General features: G+C 41.0%; 1 protein-coding gene across 1 annotated transcript; it reads right to left on the bottom strand.

Moving 5' to 3' along the window:
- Positions 1-18,401: 18,401 nt before the first annotated feature.
- On the bottom strand, positions 18,402-20,430 carry LOC142176004 (uncharacterized). Its single transcript, XM_075243035.1, has 3 exons — positions 20,194-20,430; positions 19,402-19,696; positions 18,402-19,285 (listed from the first exon to the last, which is right to left on the bottom strand). Exons 1-3 carry the CDS (start codon positions 20,428-20,430, stop codon positions 18,402-18,404), a joined length of 1,416 nt encoding a protein of 471 aa, XP_075099136.1.
- Positions 20,431-21,126: the final 696 nt, after the last annotated feature.

Genomic DNA, 21,126 nt, shown 5'->3' on the forward strand with positions numbered 1-21,126 from the left:
CGAATATATCGATAAGGGGTCGGGTTTAAAATTTAGAAAATTAGAGCCCCGAGTCAGGTCTGTGATCGCAAAGTGGAAATGCGGCCAGCAGAAAGGACCACAAAAGTGCTCCCAAAATCTGAACATTCTGTATGGGTATGTGGCAGAAATGCGGTCCGCATATCCGTTTTGCGGTCGCATAATGCACCGCAGAACTGCACCTTACAAAATCCCAAGGAAATTATGCGACGACTATGCGGTCCGTATATCGGTTATGGGATCTCATAATGGACCGCATATTTAATCTCGAATTTGACTAACACACTGACTGACATTGCGGTGACTATGCCCCCTATGCGGTCCGCATACCTGATATGCGACTGCATTCTCAACTGCAAAATCGCACTTTTTTGGAAAACATTATTTCTTGACTTTTTAATGCACTGTTCAATCCAAAGGGATCCGAATCCTAACACATGCTCCTAACTTGGAACCACGGGATTTGGGGTTCTAAGTAGGAAATTCACAGGGCCTTACACTTCTATTCCTAGCTTGCTTATCAGGTCTTGGAACACATTGTTTGGAATTCCTTTTGTTAAAACATCGGCCAACTGATCTTTTGTAGATACAAATGGTGTACAGATGAGTCCACTATCTAATTTCTCCTTAATGAAGTGTCTATCTACCTCAATATGCTTAGTGCGATCATGTTGTACAGGATTATGAGCTATACTTATTGCTAATTTATTGTCATAATATAGTCTCAGAGGTCCTTCCCATCTTATCTTCAAATCATCAAGGATTATCTTTAACCATAACAACTCACAAACTCCCATCGCCATAGATCTGAACTCGGATTCTGCACTTGATCTGGCCACCACATTCTGTTTTTTACTTCTCCAAGTCACAAGATTTCCTCCTAAAAAGGTACAGTATCCAGAAGTTGACCTTCAATCCACTAATGAACCAGCATAATCTGCATCAGTATAAGCCTCTAAAACCATGTCTCCTCCTCTTCTGAATAGTATTCCTTTTTCGGGGCTTCCTTTAAGATATTGTAGAATCCTGTTCGTCGCTTGGAGATGCATTTCTCTAGGGTCATGCATAAATTAGCTAACGACACTTACAACAAAAGCAATGTCTGGCCTTGTATAGAACAAGTAGATCAATTTCCCTACAAGCCTTTGATACGAGCCTTTATCTACCACAGAATCTTCTGGAGAATTACACAACCCATGATTATATTCAATTGGTGTGGCCACTGGTTTACACCCTAATTTTCATGTTTCTTTCAACAAATCAAGAACATATTTTTGTTGGGAAATAAAGATTCCTTGTTTAGAATGTGTTACTTCAATTCCCAAAAAATACTTTAATTTTCCAAGATCTTTGATATCAAATTCCTTGAGTAAAAAATTCTTCAAATTGTGTATCTCCTCTGAATCATCACATGTTACTATGATATCATCTACATAGACTAGTAGAGCAGTTACCTTTCCTGTTTTTGAGTGCCTTATGAACAAGGTGTGGTCTCCTTGACTCTGCGGATAGCCTAGCTTGATCATAACCTTTGTAAATCTTCAAAACTATACACGGGGTGATTGCTTTAGTCCATAGAGTGCCTTCTTCAGTCTATATACCATTCCCTTCTTGCTTTCAAAACCAGGTGGTACCTCCATATAGATCTCCTCATCTAAATCTCCATGTAGAAAAGCATTTTTAACATCAAATTGCTGTAGATTCCAATTAAAAATCGCAGCCAATGACAATAAGATCCTCATTGTATTAATTTTTGCCACTGGGGCAAAAGTCTCCAAATAATCAATTCCATAGGTCTGTGTGTAAACACCCATCTACACCCTACCGGCCTTTTCCCTTTTGGTGATTCCACCATTTCCCAAGTTTTATTCTTCTGCAATGCTTCCATTTCCACCTTCATAGCTTCTTCCCACTCTTTGTTGTCTAATGCTTCAAACAAATTTTTTGGAACAGGAATTGTGTGGAGGTTACTGAGAAAAGCTTTATGGCTTGGGGATAGGCTTTGATATGTCAAGGAAAGGCACAAAGGGTGTTGCATGCAGGTTCTAGTTCCTTTTCTAAGTGCAATGGGAAGGTCAAGATCATTTGGTTGGTTATGATCTTCATGATCAGTTTGGTTTGGTGTTTCTGATGGTTCAACAGGTTCAGGATAGGTATTAGGAGCAGGAACATGAGGAGATAATTGTGGTTGAGTAGTTTGATCAGTTAGCCTATTTCTTCTGGAATAAACCTGCAATGGTGGATTACTTTCTTGAATTCCTTTATCTATATCAAGATTAGAAGACTCAATAGGTTCATTAGGATTTAGAGACTCAGATGAGTTAAGAGATGGTGACTCAGGCAAGGACATAGATAAGGATTTGTCATGGCTAGGAATAGAAAAATCAAGTAGTGATAAGTCTAGAGATCCTTTTCCATCCAATGACTCCCCCTAAATGTAAGAATTTTTAAAAAATGACTCACTTTCATCAAATGTGACATCAGCTGAAACAAAAAACTTCTTGGTTGATGGTTGGTAACACTTATATCTTTTTTGAGTAGGAGAATATCCAATGAAAACACACTTAAGAGCACGTGGATCTAATTTGCCTCTATTCTGAGAATGAATGTGAACATAGGCAATACTCCCAAAGATTCTAGGAATCAATTCACTGGAATTTTCGAAATTCGGGAAAAAACTCCTAAGAGTATCAAGTGGGCTCTTAAAATTCAGAATTCTTGATGGTATTCTGTTACTAAGATATGCAGCAGTTAGGACATCTTCCCCCCAATACTGATTTGGAACCCTTTTGTGAAACAATAGTGATCTAGTAGTGTCAAGTAACAAACCGTTTCTTCTCTCCGCTATCCCATTTTGTTGAGGAGTATTGACACGTGAAGATTCGTGAATAATTCCCTCATTTTTGAAGAAAACGGAGAGGTTTTGATTGAAGTAATCCTTGGCATTATCAGAACGGAATCTTTTAGTTGTCACATCAAATTGGGTTTTAACCAGATTAAAAAAGGTAGGAAGAACGTGGCTGACATCTGATTTTTGCATTAACAAATAGATCCATGTTACTCTTGTACAGTCATAAATGAATGACACAAACCATCTAGCTCCAAATATATTAGGAATAGAAGAGGGTCCCCATACATCACTATGAATAAGAGAAAATGGAGTCTAACATCTTTTGTTGCTTATTGGAAAGGAAACACATTTATGTTTTGCGATTTCACAATCTTCACAATGAAAAGACTCAACAACCAAATTTTTGAATAACGATGGAAATATTAGCTTGATTACATAAAAAGAAGGATGATCTAAGCGACGATGATAGAGCCAAACTCTCTCTTTATTGGACATAACAGATTCAGACAAGAATGAACTAGATAAGGAATTCTTAATTGTATCTCCACCATTGTGAAAATCCAGAAAATAAAGACCACCTTTCTCACTAGCACGCCCAATCATCTCCTAACTTGGCACCACGGGCTTCAGGGTTCTGAGTAGGAAATTCATGGGGCCTTACATCCTCCCCCACTTAAGATCAGTCGTCCTCGAATGAGGATCAACGTTCACTTATTAACAGTCTTAGTGCAATCTTCTGCTCTTTATAACCTGAAACATGTTGCCAGTCCCCAAATTTAGCTAACTCCCTATATTTCCAAAAATTTTGCTAGAGTTTTCTTTGTATTTAGGCCTATCCACCTGTCAAAGAGCCCCAGAAACATATCCTAACAGCGGGTACACATTCCATAGACATAAGACATGACATAACTAGTACAATACTAACCATGGCCGCATTGGCAACATGTATATATATATATAACCAAAACAGGATAGTTTTACATAGATCAAATCAGAAGATAAGAGTTAATAGGAGCTAAGTGCATAAAAGCTATTACATGATTATTCGAACAAATGTGGGTACTTCTTTCTCATCTCATCCTCGGCTTCCCAAGTGGCTTCCTCAACTTGCAGGTTTCGCCATAACACTTTCACAGATGCAATTTCCTTATTCCTCAATTTTCGAACTTGCCTATCAAGAATGGCAATTGGAACTTCTTCATATAACAGCTCTTCATTAACCTCAATAGTCTCAACTAGCACAATAGAGGACGGATCTCCCACTACCTTTCTCAACATGGACACATGAAAGACCGGGTGTACCATTGACATCTCGGGTGGCAGCTCGAGCTTGTATGCCACCTGACCAATCCTCTGAATGATTCTGTACGATTTGACAAACCTCGGACTCAATTTTTCCTTCTTTCTAAATCGCATGATGCCCTTCATAGGGGAAACCTTCAGAAATACCCAATCATCTTCTTTGAACTCTAAATCTCTGCGACACACATCCGAATAGGATTTTTGGCGACTCTGAGCAGTTTTCAATCTCTCCTTAATAATCTTGACTTTCTCCATGGCCTGATGCACGAGGTCCGGCCCTATCAATTCCGCTTCTCCAACCTCAAACAACCCAATGGGAGACCTACATCTCCTACCATACAGTGCTTTGAATGGTGCCATATGGATACTAGCATGGAAGCTGTTGTTGTAAGCAAATTCTATGAGTGGCAAATGGTTATCCCAACTACCCTTGAAATCAAGAGTACAAGCGCGCAACATGTCTTCAAGCGTCTGAATAGTCCACTCTGCTTAACCATCGGTTTGTGAATGAAAAGTTGTGCTAAGATTTACCTGCGTACCCAAACCTTACTGAAACTTCTTCCAAAAGTTGGCTATGAACTGAGCCCCTCGATCCGAAATGATTAAGATTGGAGTACCATGTAACCTGACTATTTCTTTGATATACAACTGAGCATACCGTTCCGCTGTGTCGGTAAATTGGACTGGCAGGAAGTGCGCTGACTTTGTGAGTAGATCAACAATCACTCAAATTGAGTCGAACTTGCACGGAGTGTGTGGTAACCCTACCATAAAATCCATGTTGATCATCTCCCATTTCCACATTGGAATTTCTATGCTTTAAGCCAATCCACCGGGCCTTTGGTGTTCGGCCTTTACTTGCTGACAATTCGGACATTTTGCCACAAAGTCCGCCACATCTTTCTTCATGTTATTCCACCAATAAATTTCCTTGAGATAATGATACATTTTCGTGGAACCTGGGTGCACGGAATACTTGGAAGTGTGAGCTTCTGCCATGATCCTTTCCCAAAGACCGTCAATATCAGCAACACATAGGCGGTCTTGGTACCGTAGGGTACCATCATTCATGCCAAAGGAAAAATTTATGGTTTTGTGTTTGAGAATCCCCTCTTTTAGTTGTGCTAACAACGGATCCACAAATTGCTTCTCTTTAACCTCTTCCACAAGCGATGATTCAGCCCTATTCTGCACAATTACCCCTCTTTCATTAGAGTCCGCAAGGCAAACTCCCAAATTAGCTAACTGGTGAACCTCCCTAGACAACGGCCTCTGATGGGCCTCCAAATGAGCTAAACTTCCCATGGATTTTCTACTAAGTGCATCTGCCACAACATTAGCCTTTCCCGGGTGATAGAGAATATCAATGTCATAGTCCTTGAGTAACTCTAGCCATCTTCTTTGCCTCAGATTCAACTCTTTCTTCTTGAAAATATATTGAAGGCTCTTATGATCCGTAAATACATCCACATGGACCCCATACAAATAATGTCGCCAAATCTTTAGCGCAAACACCACTGTTGCCAGCTCTAAGTCATGAGTTGGATAGTTCTTTTCATGATTCTTGAGTTGCCTAGAAGCGTAGGCTATAACCTTGTTGTGTTGCATTAACACACACCCAAGCTCGATCCTGAAAGCATCACAATATACCACAAATCCCTCTGTACCCTCTGGTAGGGTTAACACTGGCATTGTAGTCAGTCTTGATTTCAATTCCTGGAAGCTCCTTTCACAAGCATCGGACCACTGGAACTTAACTGCTTTCTGGGTCAATTTATTGAATGGAGAAGCAAGAGTAGAAAACCCCTCAACAAACCTCCTGTAGTACCCAGCCAAGCCTAAGAAACTACGAATCTCAGTTGGAGTGGTAGGTCTACGCCAATTCTTCACTACTGCAATCTTTTGAGGATCAACCATAATTCCTTCCCAGGAGACGACATGACCTAAGAACGTGATGGATTCAAGCCAAAATTCACACTTCGAAAACTTAGCATACAATTGATGTTGCTGAAGGGTTTGCAGAACTTCCCTAAGATGGTTAGCATGATCTTCTTAACTTCGGGATATACGAGAATATCATCAATGAATACTATGACAAAGGAGTCTAGAAATGGCTTAAAGACTCGATTCATAAGATCCATGAAAGCTGCGGGGGCATTTGTTAGCCCAAAAGACATTACCAGAAATTCAAAGTGCCCATACTGAGTCCTGAAAGCTGTCTTTGGAATATCCTGCTCCCTTATCTTCAATTGATGATACCCGGACCGCAAGTCAACCTTTGAAAAACACACAGCACCCTGCAATTGATCAAACAAGTCAGCTATTCTAGGAAGGTGATATTTATTTTTGATTGTGACTTTGTTGAGTTGCCGGTAGTCAATACACATCTGCAATGATCCATCTTTCTTTCTTACAAACAAGACTGGTGCGCCCCATGGCGACACACTCGGCCGGATGAGACCCTTCTCTAGCAAATCCTTCAATTGTTCCTTTAGCTCTTTCAATTTCCCCGGTGCCATTCTGTAAGGTGGAATTGATATAGGCTGCGTGCCTGGCATCACATCGATCCCAAAGTCAATCTCCCTATCTGGTGGAACCCCAGGGAGCTCATCTGGAAAGACATCCGAAAATTTATTCACAACAGGTACGGATATAAGTCTAGGTGCCTCAGCATCAGTGTCCGTAACATGGACTAAATGATAGATACACCCCTTCTTGATCATCTTTCCGGCCTTAAGGTAAGAAATAAACCGACCTTTAGGCACTACATTATCTCACTTCTATGCAACCACGGGCTTATTAGTAAACTTAAGCCTTATAGTTTTAGTTCGACAATCAAGCTTGGCAAAACATGAATAGAGCCAATCCATTCCCACTATTACATCGAAATCCACCATCCCAAGTTCAATAAGATCGGCCATGGTATTCCTACCACGCACCGTGACAACACAACTTCTATAAACTCAAGTAGCCAAAATTGACTTACCAACCGGAGTAGATACCGAGAAAGGTTCAGGAAGCTGTTCCGGTTCTATCCCAAATTCCATAGAAACAAAAGGGGTAACATAGGACAGGGTGGAACTGGGGTCAATAAGTGCATACACATCATGAGATTGGACAGTCAGAGTACCTGTAACAACATCTGGGGAAGCCCCTGCAGTCTGGCGCCCACTCATAGCATATAACCGGTTGGGCCCTCCTAAACTCTGTGCACCATCCCTAACTGCACCTTGCCCTGCGGGTGCTGGGGGACCTTGAGCTGGAGAGGGGGCTGAAAATGTAGCAACTGCTGAACCGGATGAATGTGTTGTGCCCCTACCTACTCCCTGGTGAGATGCATGATAATGCCTTTGAATATGACCCCTCATCCCACATCTATAGCATATAGGTAACTCTAGATAGCAAGTCCCTCAGTGCATCTTCCCGCACCTGGGGCACGGGGACCTCTGCTGCTTCTGGAACCTCTCTCCTGACCAACCCCGCTGATGGGATCCCCTGCTGCCCTGACCGGGCCTGAAACGACTCCATTGCTGCTGGCTGGGCCCTGACAGCTGTGCACTGGCTGAAGACTATGCAATAGACTGGGAAGGCCCTGATGATCCTCCCCTGAAATTTGATCTTCCCCCACCTAGTGACTCTCCCATATTGCCCGTAGACCGGGCCTTGCTGCTACCCTCTCTCTCCATTCTGTTCTTTAATTTACGGTTCTCTGTGGCCTGGGCAAACGCTACCATCTTCCCATAATTCATGTCGGAATTCAATGCAGCCGTAAAAGCCTCATTAATGGTTAAAGAATTAAGGCCCTAAACAAACCGGCGCACCCTGCCCTCCATTGTGGGCAACACATAAATGGCATACTTGGACAAGCGAGCAAACACCATGTGGTACTCCCACACACTTCTGTTACCTTGCCTTAAATTTTCAAACTCTACCGCACGGGCTGCCCTTGTCTCAGCGGGCAAGAAATAGTCAATAAAGGCATCAGCGAACTCGCCCCACCTCGCCGGAGGGCACCCCTCCTCGCGGGAATCTTCCCATAACTCAAACCACGCATAGGCCACCCCTTTCAGGCGGTAGGTAGCCAACTCTACTCCCTCTATCTCAGTTGCACGCATGACCCTAAAAGTCTTGTGCATCTCATCAATAAAATCCTGAGGGCCATATTCTGGATTGGCACCCGAAAACACTAGAGGGTCTAACTGAAGAAATCTGTTTACCCTGGAACTAGTGGAATCCTCTTGCTGGCTAGATGAACTACGTACAGCATTTGACCTCTAGGCCTGGGAGGCTACTCGCTGAGTCAACATCTGAATAGCTCCCCTAAGATCCCCATCAGAGATACCAGAATCGGAAGCTGGGGCTGGAGGCGGGATAGGAGTATTAATGGGAGGGATAGTAGTATCCCCCGCAGGTGCAGGAACTGGGTAGTCTGTTCTAGAATAGGAGTACCAGGCAGGGTAATAGCAGGGCGACTACCCTCACCCGTAGTATCAAGCAATGATTCATCAGCCACTTTTGAGGTGGCATTGGCTCCTTGGCCAATTCTCGCTTTCTTCTTAGGTGTCATTTACTGAAAGATAGAACAACGCACTAATTAGAGAGGGAACAGTTTCACCGCACGATCCAGAATACCAAAGAAGGGTGTTATTCCTAAATGACCAAGTAGCCTCTAACTTATAGATATGGTCGACTACACACCAATAAGAAGGACTCTACTAGACACGGCTCCGTGACATCCTAGGACACTTAAAAACCTTAGGCTCTGATACCAAGTTTGTCACACCCCAACCTCGGGAGGCGCGACCGGCGCTCAATCGAGTGAACCCAACTGAGCAAGCCTTACCATACACTTCCTACCCACCTCGATATGAATAAAGAAACCATACTTTTGTTTATCCATTTAGATGGGGAAAGATAACACATTCTACATTGATAGTTCATTTTAATCACCACATTAAACCGTAGATGAGTTAGTTTCCAAGATCCCCATATAGTTATAATTTATAGGCACCATAAGTTTAGAATTACAACATGGTTCGTAGACCCATCCAACCCCCGTACATAACCCACAGGTATGTCTACGGAGCCTCTAGGATACAAAAGTTGAATTTGACAACGCTGGCAACAAGGCCCCGACTATACCTCAAAAGTGAAAGTCCACAATACAAAGATATATAATATATAGCCCCTTGAAGGAGAAAGGGGCTCACCAAGATCTTGACAAGAGGGATGTTTCGCTACACACGACCGGCACTATCCGCTATGGAGCCACCTACATACATTTTAAAAAAAATGTAGCGCCCCCGGCAAAAGGGACGTTAGTACCATAATAGTACTAGTATGTATAAATAAACACCATCAAATGAGAAAGAACTTTCATACACAAATAAGGAAATCACATGTATCACTCCAAAGCTTTAAACGATCATAACATTATCAATATGAAAGAATTACACAACCTTCACATCATGTTTCCATAGCCTTTAGTTGGGCATTTCATACTGTTCCACATCGTTCACATTACCACCGCTATCTTGAGCGGAGTCCGATCTCGACCCGATCGGCTAGGCCGTCTCCTAGAGACGTTACCAATATTCTATCACACTTTCCAGTTTCAATCATCAATGCATAACCGCCATGTGTATATGTCATGGCGTCCGATCACGGCCCGATTGGCTAGGCCGCCTTACCGAGGTCACCATTTTCCATTATTCATCCCACTCCAATCTTTGGTTACACATGGATTAGTTTACCGGCACTTGGGGCCACAATTTTCACATTCCACAATTCATGTTTCACATTGTTACCATTTTCAACATTAGGTTTGTAATTCAAGAGAGTATGGCACACAAGAGCAAATAAGGTTGTAGGCGTAGATGAGACTTCCTGTAAATGGCACAACAACGCACTTTAATTTCAATCTAAGGTCTAACTATTTCGATACATGATTCATAGTCCTTACACCTTTTCAAATTATCAAGAATAGCACGTTGATGAATTTGGGACACAGTTTCCACGCATATAAGGTTGCAACACCAAGTCAAGTGAAATAGCAATAAATACAACAATTCAATTTAATCTTACCGTACTCACACAACCAACGATGAAGCTCAATTTTTAAAAGACAGGAATTTATCCATACATACCTCAATAAAGCTTTTCTTATTTCTTACAAAAATCCGGAACTTTTAGCACTCCGATCTATTGTGTAAGAATTACAAATTAAACCGAAAATTAGAGACGAGATTGAGATTCTAGTTTGTTTTGAGCATACTATCAAACACTAAAGGTGCATTGTAATCTTAGGCCCTTTTTAAGAGAAACTTCTATCATTTTATACCCCATTTGCTTTCTTTTTAGTTCACTACCTCCCAAAATTCTATGGTGCGATATCCATGCAAGAAATTAATTCTTATAACCATGAATTACTTCACTAGTGATCCCTTATTGCTAAGCATAGGAATAAGAGCTGAGGTAATGAAGTCTTACCTCTTGGGATGAAGATTTAGGTGCCGTCACTTGATTATCTTCAAAGATTTGGCAAGGTTTCATGGAGTAATTTGATGGGAAGCACTTCCCTCTCTAAGATCCTCTCTCTCTCTATCTCTCTAAAAGCATCAGGAAATATGCTCAAAATGAGCTATAACACCAAATATATCGATAAAGGGTCGGGTTTAAAATTTAGAAAATTGGAGCCCCGAGTCAGGTCTGTGATCGCAAAGTGGAAATGCAACCCGCAGAATGGACCGCAAAAGTGCTCCCAAAATCTAGACATTCTTTCTGGGTATGCGCCAGAAATGCGGTCCGCATACCCGTTCTGTGGTCGCATAATGCACCGCAGAACTACTCCTTACAAAATACCAAGGAAATTATGCGACGACTATGCGGTCCGCATATCGGTTATGCGATCGCATAATGGACCGCATATTTAACCTCAAATTTGACTAACACACTGACTCATATTGCAGTGACTATGCCCCCTATGCGGTCTGCATACCTGATTTGCGACTGCATTCTCGACCGAAAAATTGCAGTTCTTTGGAAAACATTATTTCTTGACTTTTTAATGTACTGTTCAATCCATAGGGGTAAGCTCGCTGCGAAGAATTTTTATGAATCCTAACACATGCTCCTAACTTGGCACCATGGGATTCGGGGTCCCGAGTAGGCTGGTGAATGGATATCTTCCATTCCTAGCTTGCTTATCAGGTCTTGAAACACATTGTTTGGCAGTCCTTTTGTTAAAACATCGGCCAACTGATCTTTTGTAGATACAAATGGTGTACAGATGAGTCCACTATCTAATTTCTCCTTAATGAAGTGTCTATCTACCTCAATATGCTTAGTGCGATCATGTTGTACAGGATTATGAGCTATACTTATTGCTGATTTATTGTCACAATATAGTCTCATAGGTCATTCCCATCTTATCTTCAAATCATCAAGGATTATCTTTAACCATAACAACTCACAAACTCCTATCGCCATAGATCTGAACTCGGATTCTGCACTTGATCTGGCCACCACATTCTGTTTTTTACTTCTCTAAGTCACAAGATTTCCTCCTAAAAAGGTACAGTATCCAGAATTTGACCTTCGATCCACTAATGAACCAGCATAATCCGCATCAGTATAAGCCTTTAAAACCATGTCTCCTCCTCTTCTGAATAGTATTCCTTTTTCGGGGCTTCCTTTAAGATATTGTAAAATCTTGTTCGCCGCTTGGATATGCATTTCTCTAGGGTCATGCATAAATTGGCTAACGACATTTACAGCAAAAGCAATGTCTGGCATTTTATGGGACAAGTAGATCAATTTCCCTACAAGCCTTTGATACGAGCCTTTATCTACCACAGAATCTTCTGGAGAATTACACAATCCATGATAATATTCAATTGGTGTGGCCACTAGTTTACACCCTAATTTTCTTGTTTCTTTCAACAAATCAAGCACATATTTTTGTTGGGAAATAAAAATTCCTTGTTTAGAATGTTCTACTTCAATTCCCAAAAAATACTTTAATTTTCCAAGATCTTTGATATCAAATTCATTGAGTAAACAATTCTTCAAATTCTGTTAGTCCTCTGAATCATCACCTGTTACTATGATATCGTCTACATAGACTAGTAGAGCAGTTACCTTTCCTGTTTTTGAGTGCCTTATGAACAAGGTGTGGTCTCCTTGACTCTGCCGATAGCCTAGCTTGATCATAACCTTTGTAAATCTTCCAAACCATGCACGGGGTGATTGCTTTAGTCCATAGAGTTCCTTCTTCAGTCTACATACCATTCCCTTCTTGCTTTCAAAACCAGGCGGTACTTCCATATAGATCTCCTCATCTAAATCTCCATGTAGAAAAGCATTTTTAACATCAAATTGTTGTAGGTTCCAATTAAAAATCGCAGCCAATAACAATAAGATCCTCATTGTATTCATTTTTGCCACTGGGGCAAAAGTCTCCAAATAATCAATTCCATAGGTCTGTGTGTAACCCTTTGCTACCAAACGTGCTTTAAATTTTTCTATAGACCCATTGGACTTGTATTTCACAGTAAACACCCATCTACACCCTACCGGCCTTTTCCCTTTTGGTGATTCCACCATTTCCCAAGTTTTATTATTCTGCAATGCTTCCATTTCCACCTTCATAGCTTCTTCCCGCTCTTTGTTGTCTAATGCTTCAAACAAATTTTTTGGAACAGGAATTGTGTGGAGGTTACTGAGAAAAGCTTTATGGCTTAGGGATAGGCTTTGATATGTCAAGGAAAGGCACAAAGGGTGTTGCATGCAGGTTCTGGTTCCTTTTCTAAGTGCAATGGGAAGGTCAAGATCATTTGGTTGGTTATGATCTTCATGATCAGTTTGGTTTGGTGTTTCTGATGGTTCAACAGGTTCAGGATAGGTATTAGGAGCAGGAACATGAGGAGATAATTGTGGTTGAGTAGTTTGATCAGTTAGCCTATTTCTTCTGGAATAAACCTGCAATGGTGGATTACTTTCTTGAATTCCTTTATCTATATCAAGATTAGAAGACTCAATAGGTTCATTAGAATTTAGAGACTCAGATGAGTTAAGAGATGGTGACTCAGGCAAGGATATAGATAAGGATTTTTCGTGGCTAGGAATAGACAAATCAAGTAGTGATAAGTCTAGAGATCCTTTTCCATCCAATGACTCCCCCTGAATGTAAGAATTTTTAAAAAATGACTCACTTTCATCAAATGTGACATCAGCTGAAACAAAAAACTTCTTGGTTGATGGTTGGTAACACTTATATCCTTTTTGAGTAGGAGAATATCCAATGAAAATACACTTAAGAGCGCGTGGATCTAATTTGCCTCTATTCTGAGAATGAATGTGAACATAGGCAATACTCCCAAAGATTCTAGGAATCAATTCACTAGAATTTTCGAAATTCGAGAAGAAACTCCTAAGAGTATCAAGTGGGCTCTTAAAATTCAGAATTCTTGATGGTATTCTGTTACTAAGATATGCAGCAGTTAGGACAGCTTCCCCCTAATACTGATTTGGAACCTTTTTGTGAAACAATAGTAATCTAGTAATGTCAAGTAACAAACCATTTCTTCTCTCCGCTATCCCATTTTGTTGAGGAGTATTGACACATGAAGATTCGTGAATAATTCCCTCATTTTTGAAGAAAACAGAGAGGTTTTGATTGAAGTAATCCTTGGCATTATCATAACGGAATCTTCTAATTGTCACATCAAATTGGGTTTTAACCAGATTAAAAAAGGTAGGAAGAACGTGGCTGACATCTGACTTTTGCATTAACAAATAGATCCATGTTACTCTTGTACAATCATCAATGAATGACACAAACCATCTAGCTCCAAAAATATTAGGAATGCAAGAGGGTCCCCATACATCACTATGAATAAGAGAAAATGGAGTATGACATCTTTTGTTGCTTATTGGAAAGGAAACACATTTATGTTTTACGATTTCACAATCTTCACAATGAAAAGACTCAACAACCAAATTTTTGAATAACGATGGAAACATTAGCTTGATTACATAAAAAGAAGGATGACCTAAGCGACTATGATAGAGCCAAACTCTCTCTTTATTGGACATAACAGATTCAGACAAGAATGAACTAGATAAGGAATTCTTAATTGTATCTCCACCATTGTGAAAATCCAGAAAATAAAGATCACCTTTCTCACTAGCACACCCAATCATCTCCTTCGTGTCCTGCTTCTGAAGTGCATAATATGAAGAGAAAAAGGTTATTTGCATTTGGAATCTTTGGTGACTTTGTGGACAGAAATGAGATTTGCAAATAACTTTGGGACATGAAGAACATTCTTAAGTATCAAAGACTTTCCCAGTTGTATGTCTCTTTGGCCAGCTATAGTAATAACTGAACCATCGGCTATAGTTATTTTTTTATAGCTAGGGCAAGGTGAATATGATATAAAGAGATGGGAGGAACAAGTAATATGATCAGTTGCACCGGAATCAACCACCCACATTGGAGAAAATTTGTCTCTAACATTAGCAACAAAAGTAGAAGAAATACTTGCAAAGGCCATTGAACAACTACCTGTCGAAGATGATATATCCAGAGATTCCAGCAATATCTTCAATTTCTCAATATCTTCTTTGTTAAATTCTGGGACTAATGAACTTTTTTATCAACCTGAGGGCTGCTAGCAATGTGTGTCTGCATTCCATCAAAAGTATTTTTGGTTGGAGGTTTACCATTGAGTTTCCAACTTCTCTCTCTCGTGTGACGGTACTTTTTGCAGTAAGTGTAGTAAAGATTGTCCCTGTTGACAATCGGTTTGAATGAACTTGCGGGCTTGATGGTGCTCTCCAATTGTGAAACTCCAGATTCCTTTTTATTTGTCCCTTTTGTCATAAGAGTTGATCCTTCATTTATTTGAGTTTCAAGCATAACACTCCTTCGTCCTTCCTCTGTCCGTATAATGGCCATTGTCTCATTCAATGATGACAGATCTTCTTTCCCTAAAATTTGCACTCGTACAGCATCAAACTCTGCATTTAGCCCTGCAAGAAAATCATAAATCCTTTCTTTTTCAATAAATCTTTTCAAAATTACAGCATCGTCTGTGCAACGCATTTGAATGCATTGATAGTGATCCATCTCTTGCCATAACCCCTGTAAAATGTTAGAATATTCAGTGACAAATCGAGCTCCCTGTTTTGTTGCAGATAATTTTGTTTTTATTTTATAGATCCTGGCAGCATCATGAACTTTAGAGTATGTCTCATTCACTGCATCCCAAATTTCCTTAGTAGTATTCAGAAACATAACAGTATCACTAATTTCTGGAAGCATGGAGTTCCATAACCATGACATCACCATTGAATCATGTTCATCCCATGCATCAAACTTGGGGTCTTCTTTGGATGGTCCTGTACCGAGGAGATGTCCTAATTTCCCTTTACCTTTTAGAAAGGTACGAACAAGCTGAGACCATTTTAGATAATTTTTCCCATTCAGCCGATAAGAGGCTTGAATATTTTATAGATCTCCAGTTGAAACTATAGAGCTATGCTCTATAGCGGCAGAAACATTTTCAGAGACTGGAGTATTCGCAATAGTACTCTCTTCGTACATGGTTTTCAAATGGTTTCAACCCTTGGGCGGAATAAAGAGGACAAATGTGATGAAAAGATGAATGAATGGAAAAAATCTGTTAGTAATAAGCCTAAGGCTCTCCATGTGGAAAGAGTAAGAAACTTGAATAATTTAATTCATATTTTTGAATGTCGTATACATGGATTTATATACAAGAAGAGGTTAGAAACAAAATCCCATAAAATCTAACAAAATTCCATAAAATCTGGGATTATACAAAATAAAATAAAACAAAGAATCAAAATTGGTGAATGGATAGATATTAGAGAATCAAAACATGATATGGAAAAATCTTAGAGGATCAAATCTTGATATGGAGAATATCTTCTTGGAAATCCTCTATCATTCAACAGTTCCATTTTCATCGAGTGAGAATTGAGCTGCTTTAGCTCGAAGTGTTCTTTGTTCTTTTGGGTCCTCGGGGAGCTTCCCATGCTTCAAGTAGTCGATGTACTTATTCCTCCAATCCCACGTTAAACTTGTTGAATTAATCTCTGTATGTCCTTCTTCGACCATCGACTTCGATAGTTGGACGACAGTCCCCGGGACGATATCATCTTCTTCGACCGATGACCCCAAGTTTGCAAGTGCATCGGCCTCACTATTGTGCTCCCGAGGTACATGATCCAGCATCCATTCCTTGAAGCGGTGCAATGTCACTTGAAGTTTGTCCAAGTACCTCTACATTCGGTCATCTCGAACCTCGAAGCTTGAAGCTCCTGTTTACTTGATTTACTACCAAAAAGGAGTCACACTTTGCCTCGATGACCTCTGCTCCAAGGCCCTTGGCTAGTTCGAGACCTGCAAATGGCCTCATGCTCGGCCTCATTGTTAATCAATTTAGAAGACTTGATAGATTGCCTAATGACACTGCCCGTAGGTGGTTTTAAAACGATATCAAGCCCGAATCCTTTTACATTCAAGGCACCGTTTGTGAAGAGGGTCCACACCCCCGATGACGTACCCGTTTATAGCAAGATTTCCTTTTCTACTTCGGGTACGAGGGCAGGCGCAAAATCGGTCACGAAGTCTGCTAAAATTTGAGACTTGATAGTCGTTCTAGGCTGATATTCGATATCATATACTCCAAGTTTTATGGCCCATTTGGCTAATCTGCCCAATAATTCGGGCTTATGCAAGACATTTCGAAGTGAGTATGTAGTCAACACACATATAGGATGGCATTTAAAATATGGTTTTAATTTCCTAGATTTGCTTATTAATGCAAGAGCTAACTTTTCCAAATGGGGGTACCTGGTTTCAGCATCTCCTAAGGTCCGACTCACATAACAGACAGGAAATTGAGTACCTTGCTCTTCTCGAACCAACACTCTACTTACCTCTACTTCAGACATGGTAGATACAAGTAGAGTGATTCATCCTCCTTCGGAGTATGGAGCAAGGGTGGGTTCGAGAGATACCGTTTTAATTCTTCCAAGGCTTGTTGGCATTTTGGAGTCCATACGAAGTTGTTCTTCTTCTTGAGTAGGGAAAAGAAATGATGGCTCTGATCTGATAACCTAGAGATAAATCGGCCTAGGGTAGCTATCCTCCCGATCAGACGTTGTACGGCTTTCACATTGTTCACCATGGTTATCTCCTCAATGGCTTTGATTTTATCGGGGTTGATCTCTATCCCCTTGTTCGACACCATGAAGCCCAAAACCTTGCCCGAACAGACTCCGAAAACGCATTTCTCAGGGTTGAGCTTCATGTTGTACTTTTTTAGGATATCGAATGTCACCTGCAAATGGGTCAAATGGTCCTCTGGGCGCAGGGACTTAACTATTATGTCATCCATATAAACTTCCATAAATCTGCCTATTATATGTTCGAACATTTTATTAACTAGGCGCTGATATGTGGCCCCTACATTCTTTAGCCCAAAGAGTATTACATTATAGCAATGTGTACCATACTTCGTGAGGAACGAAATATTTTACCGGTCCTCCGGGTTTATTTGAATCTGGTTGTACCTGAAGTAGGCATCGAGAAAGGTAAGGATCTCGCGACCAGCTGTAGAATCGATTAATCGATCGATGTTGGGCAGTGGGAAAGAATCTTTAGGGCTTGTTGTGTTCAAATCCTTGTAGTCTACACATTCTAAGTTTATTCCCATTTTTAGGGACTACCACTACGTTCTAGCCATTCGGGATATTTTACTTTCCTAATGGATCCTATTTTGAGAAGTTTTGATACCTCTTCTTTGATGAATGCATGCTTTACCTCGGACTGAGGTCTCCTCTTTTCCTTCAGCGGCTTAAATCCGGGATCGACACTTAGTCGATAGGTAGTTATCTCCTGTGGGATCCCTATCATGTCTAAGTGGGACCAGGCAAAGGAGTCAATTTTATCTGTAATAAATTGAATGAATTTTTTCCTGAGTTTAGGGGTTAACCCCGTCCCCAGGTATACCTTTCATTCTGGAAGATGCTCGATCAATATAGCATGCTCGAGTTTTTTGATCATGGACTTTGTCGCATCCAATTCCTTGGGGGAAATGAAGGCTCGGGGGAAGACAAAATCTTGTTTTTCGTCATTGACCACCTGTTCGTCGATCACCTGTCCCTTGGGCTCAACCGAGGGCATGGGCTGTGATTGCTATTTGGCAGCCTTTTTGTCCTTTGACTTCTCCGATGTAGATGGTGTCGATACCGGTGCCAGGTCGTGTACTGCAAACATCCCCTTAGCTGCATGTTGTTCTCCATATACTATTTTAACACCATCCTTTGTTGGGAACTTCATCATTTGATGAAGGGTAGATGGCACCGCCCTCATGCTATGGATCCACGGCCTTCTAAGTAAAGCATTATACCTCATATCTCCTTCGATGACATGGAACTTGGTGTCTTGTATGGTTCCAACCACGTTGACTGGGAGGATGATTTCCCTCTTCGTCATTTCACTTACTATGTTGAATCCATTCAAGACATAAGAGGAAGGTATGATTTGGTCAAGCAACCCGATCTTCTCCACGACCCTTGATCTGATTATATTTGTCGAGCTACTTGGATCCACGAGAACAAGTTTAACTTGAATTTTATTTAAAAGAATAGAAATTACCAGAGCATCATTGTGAGGCTGAGATAAGGCCTCGGTATCTTCCTCCCTGAATGTGAGGGTGCCTTCGGGCATGTAGTCCCGAGTCCGTTTCTCCCTTGTGATGGAAACCTTGTTACGTTTGAATATAGGTCCCTGTAGGACGTCGACTCCTCCAACAAGCATGTGAATGATATGTTGAGGTTCTTCAGGCTCATTCTTCTTGTTTGCATCCCTTTCTCGGAAATGGCTCTTGGCCTGGTCGCTGAGAAATTCACGAAGATACCATTCGTTAAACAACCGGGCTACCTCCTCTTTGAGTTGCCTGCAATCTTCGGTCCTGTGCCCATGAGTACCATGATATTTGCATATCAAGTTGGGGTTCCTCTGAGAAGGATCAGTCTGTATAGGCTTGGGCCATATAGTATCTCTAATTTTGCCAATGGCTGAGATGATCCCGTGGCATCGTCACTGAAGTTGTATTCTGATAATCGGGGTGTCTCTGCCGGTCCCAAGTGCCTATCGAACCCGGGTTTGCTCATGATTCCCTGGGAAATTTGACCTTGTTCCGTTCTTCGATCATTCCGAGGTATGTTACGCTTGGAAATGTTCCTTCGATCCTCGACGTATGGCTGATATCTTTCCTTATTCGATCTTGACCCCCTGTCTGCATTTCCTGACTCCCTTGTTAGTAACCTGCTTGGATAAACTGAGCCTGATGGGGCTCCTAACTGGTCATCCTCGACCCTAATTTTTGATTGGTACCTATTATACACATCCGCCCAAGTCACAGTGGGATACTGGACCAAGTTTTTCTTCAGCTGCTTCGAAGCTATTGAACTTCGTTCATTTAGCCCCTGAATGAAGGCTTGTACGTCTCAGTTATCAGATACTGGTGGTAACTCCATTCGTTCTGATTGAAAATGAGATACAAACTCCATCAGCATCTCGTTCTCCCTTTGCTTTATTTTGAATAAATCGGACTTCCTTGTGGAAACTTTTATGGCACCGGCATGTGCCTTCACAAATGAGTCTGCCAACATGGCAAACGAATTGATAGAGTTCGGGGGTAGGTTATGGTACCAAATCATGGCACCTTTAGACAGAGTTTCCCAAACCTTTTTAGCAAAACAGATTCAATCTCGTCGTCTTCCAAATCATTCCCTTTGATGCAAAAAATGTATGTGGTGATGTGCTCGTTGGTATCAGTGGTTCTGTTGTATTTTAGGATATCTGGCATCTAAAACTTCTTCAGGATGGGCTTCAGAGCCGCACTCTAGGGGAATAGTTTTTGCATGAACTTCTTCGAGTCCAGTCTTTTCAAAATTGGAGGTGCTCCCGGTATTTGATCAACCCCTGAATTATATGTCTCCACCTTTTTGTCATTTTCTTCAATCTTCTTTTCTCCGATCTTAATCCTTTTGGCGAGCTCTTCGAGCATTTTCATAATTGTGGGGTCAGTCCCCGAGCCACTTTCATCGGGTCTCTCTATCGCTGGTTCAACACGCCGCGTGTTCACTGGTTCGGCTGTGTTTGGAGTTCTATTCTGACTCTGAAGTTGAGCGATGGCCACTTGCTGGGCTTGCAACATTTCGAATATCACTTGGAGGCTGACTCCTCCTTCTTCCATTCCTCGTTTTCTTTGGTCGTCGGGCTGGGCATCACTGTGTGCATTCCTTACGGGGTCTGTGCATGCGTCCGTGTTTAGAACGTTATGCGAATTGATATCAACTGGCTCCATATTTGGCACTCCCTCAGGGTTTATGGGTGGTACACCGACCCCTATACCGTTGTTTTCTCCAAGACCTTCGTCCTCGTGAATAGGTGCATTCTGTGTGCTAAACATGTTTAAGCCTGAAATCAAAGAATCTTTAACAAGAAAAACCGTGAAGAATAACATGTGTTATTAGAAAACTAGCACTAAAGTAATCACTATTATCTTTAGCCCCACGGTGGGCGCCAAACTGTTTACCTCGAAAAATGAGAGTAACAATTAAACGTGATTTGTGATTTTAAAGATATGTGACTTATTCCAATACTAGTGAGTATACAAATAATATTAAGTTTAAGTAAGAGGAATTGATGAACCAATTCAGTGTTGCTAGAACAATAAGGACCTCGAGCTCGACTTTCTTGGGGGCCTCGAGGTCAGCTAAGAGCAATGAAGTATGAATAATAAAGTAAAAACAATAAAGTTGAAGAACAATTGTTGAGCACGGCAAACAAGAAAAGCAGAGTAGAATATTCTATTGTAGTGAATAATGTGTGTTTTATAAATGATTGTGGT

Source organism: Nicotiana tabacum, chromosome 22 (genome assembly GCF_000715075.1).
Source record: "Nicotiana tabacum cultivar K326 chromosome 22, ASM71507v2, whole genome shotgun sequence".
NCBI classification, from domain to species: domain Eukaryota; kingdom Viridiplantae; phylum Streptophyta; class Magnoliopsida; order Solanales; family Solanaceae; genus Nicotiana; species Nicotiana tabacum.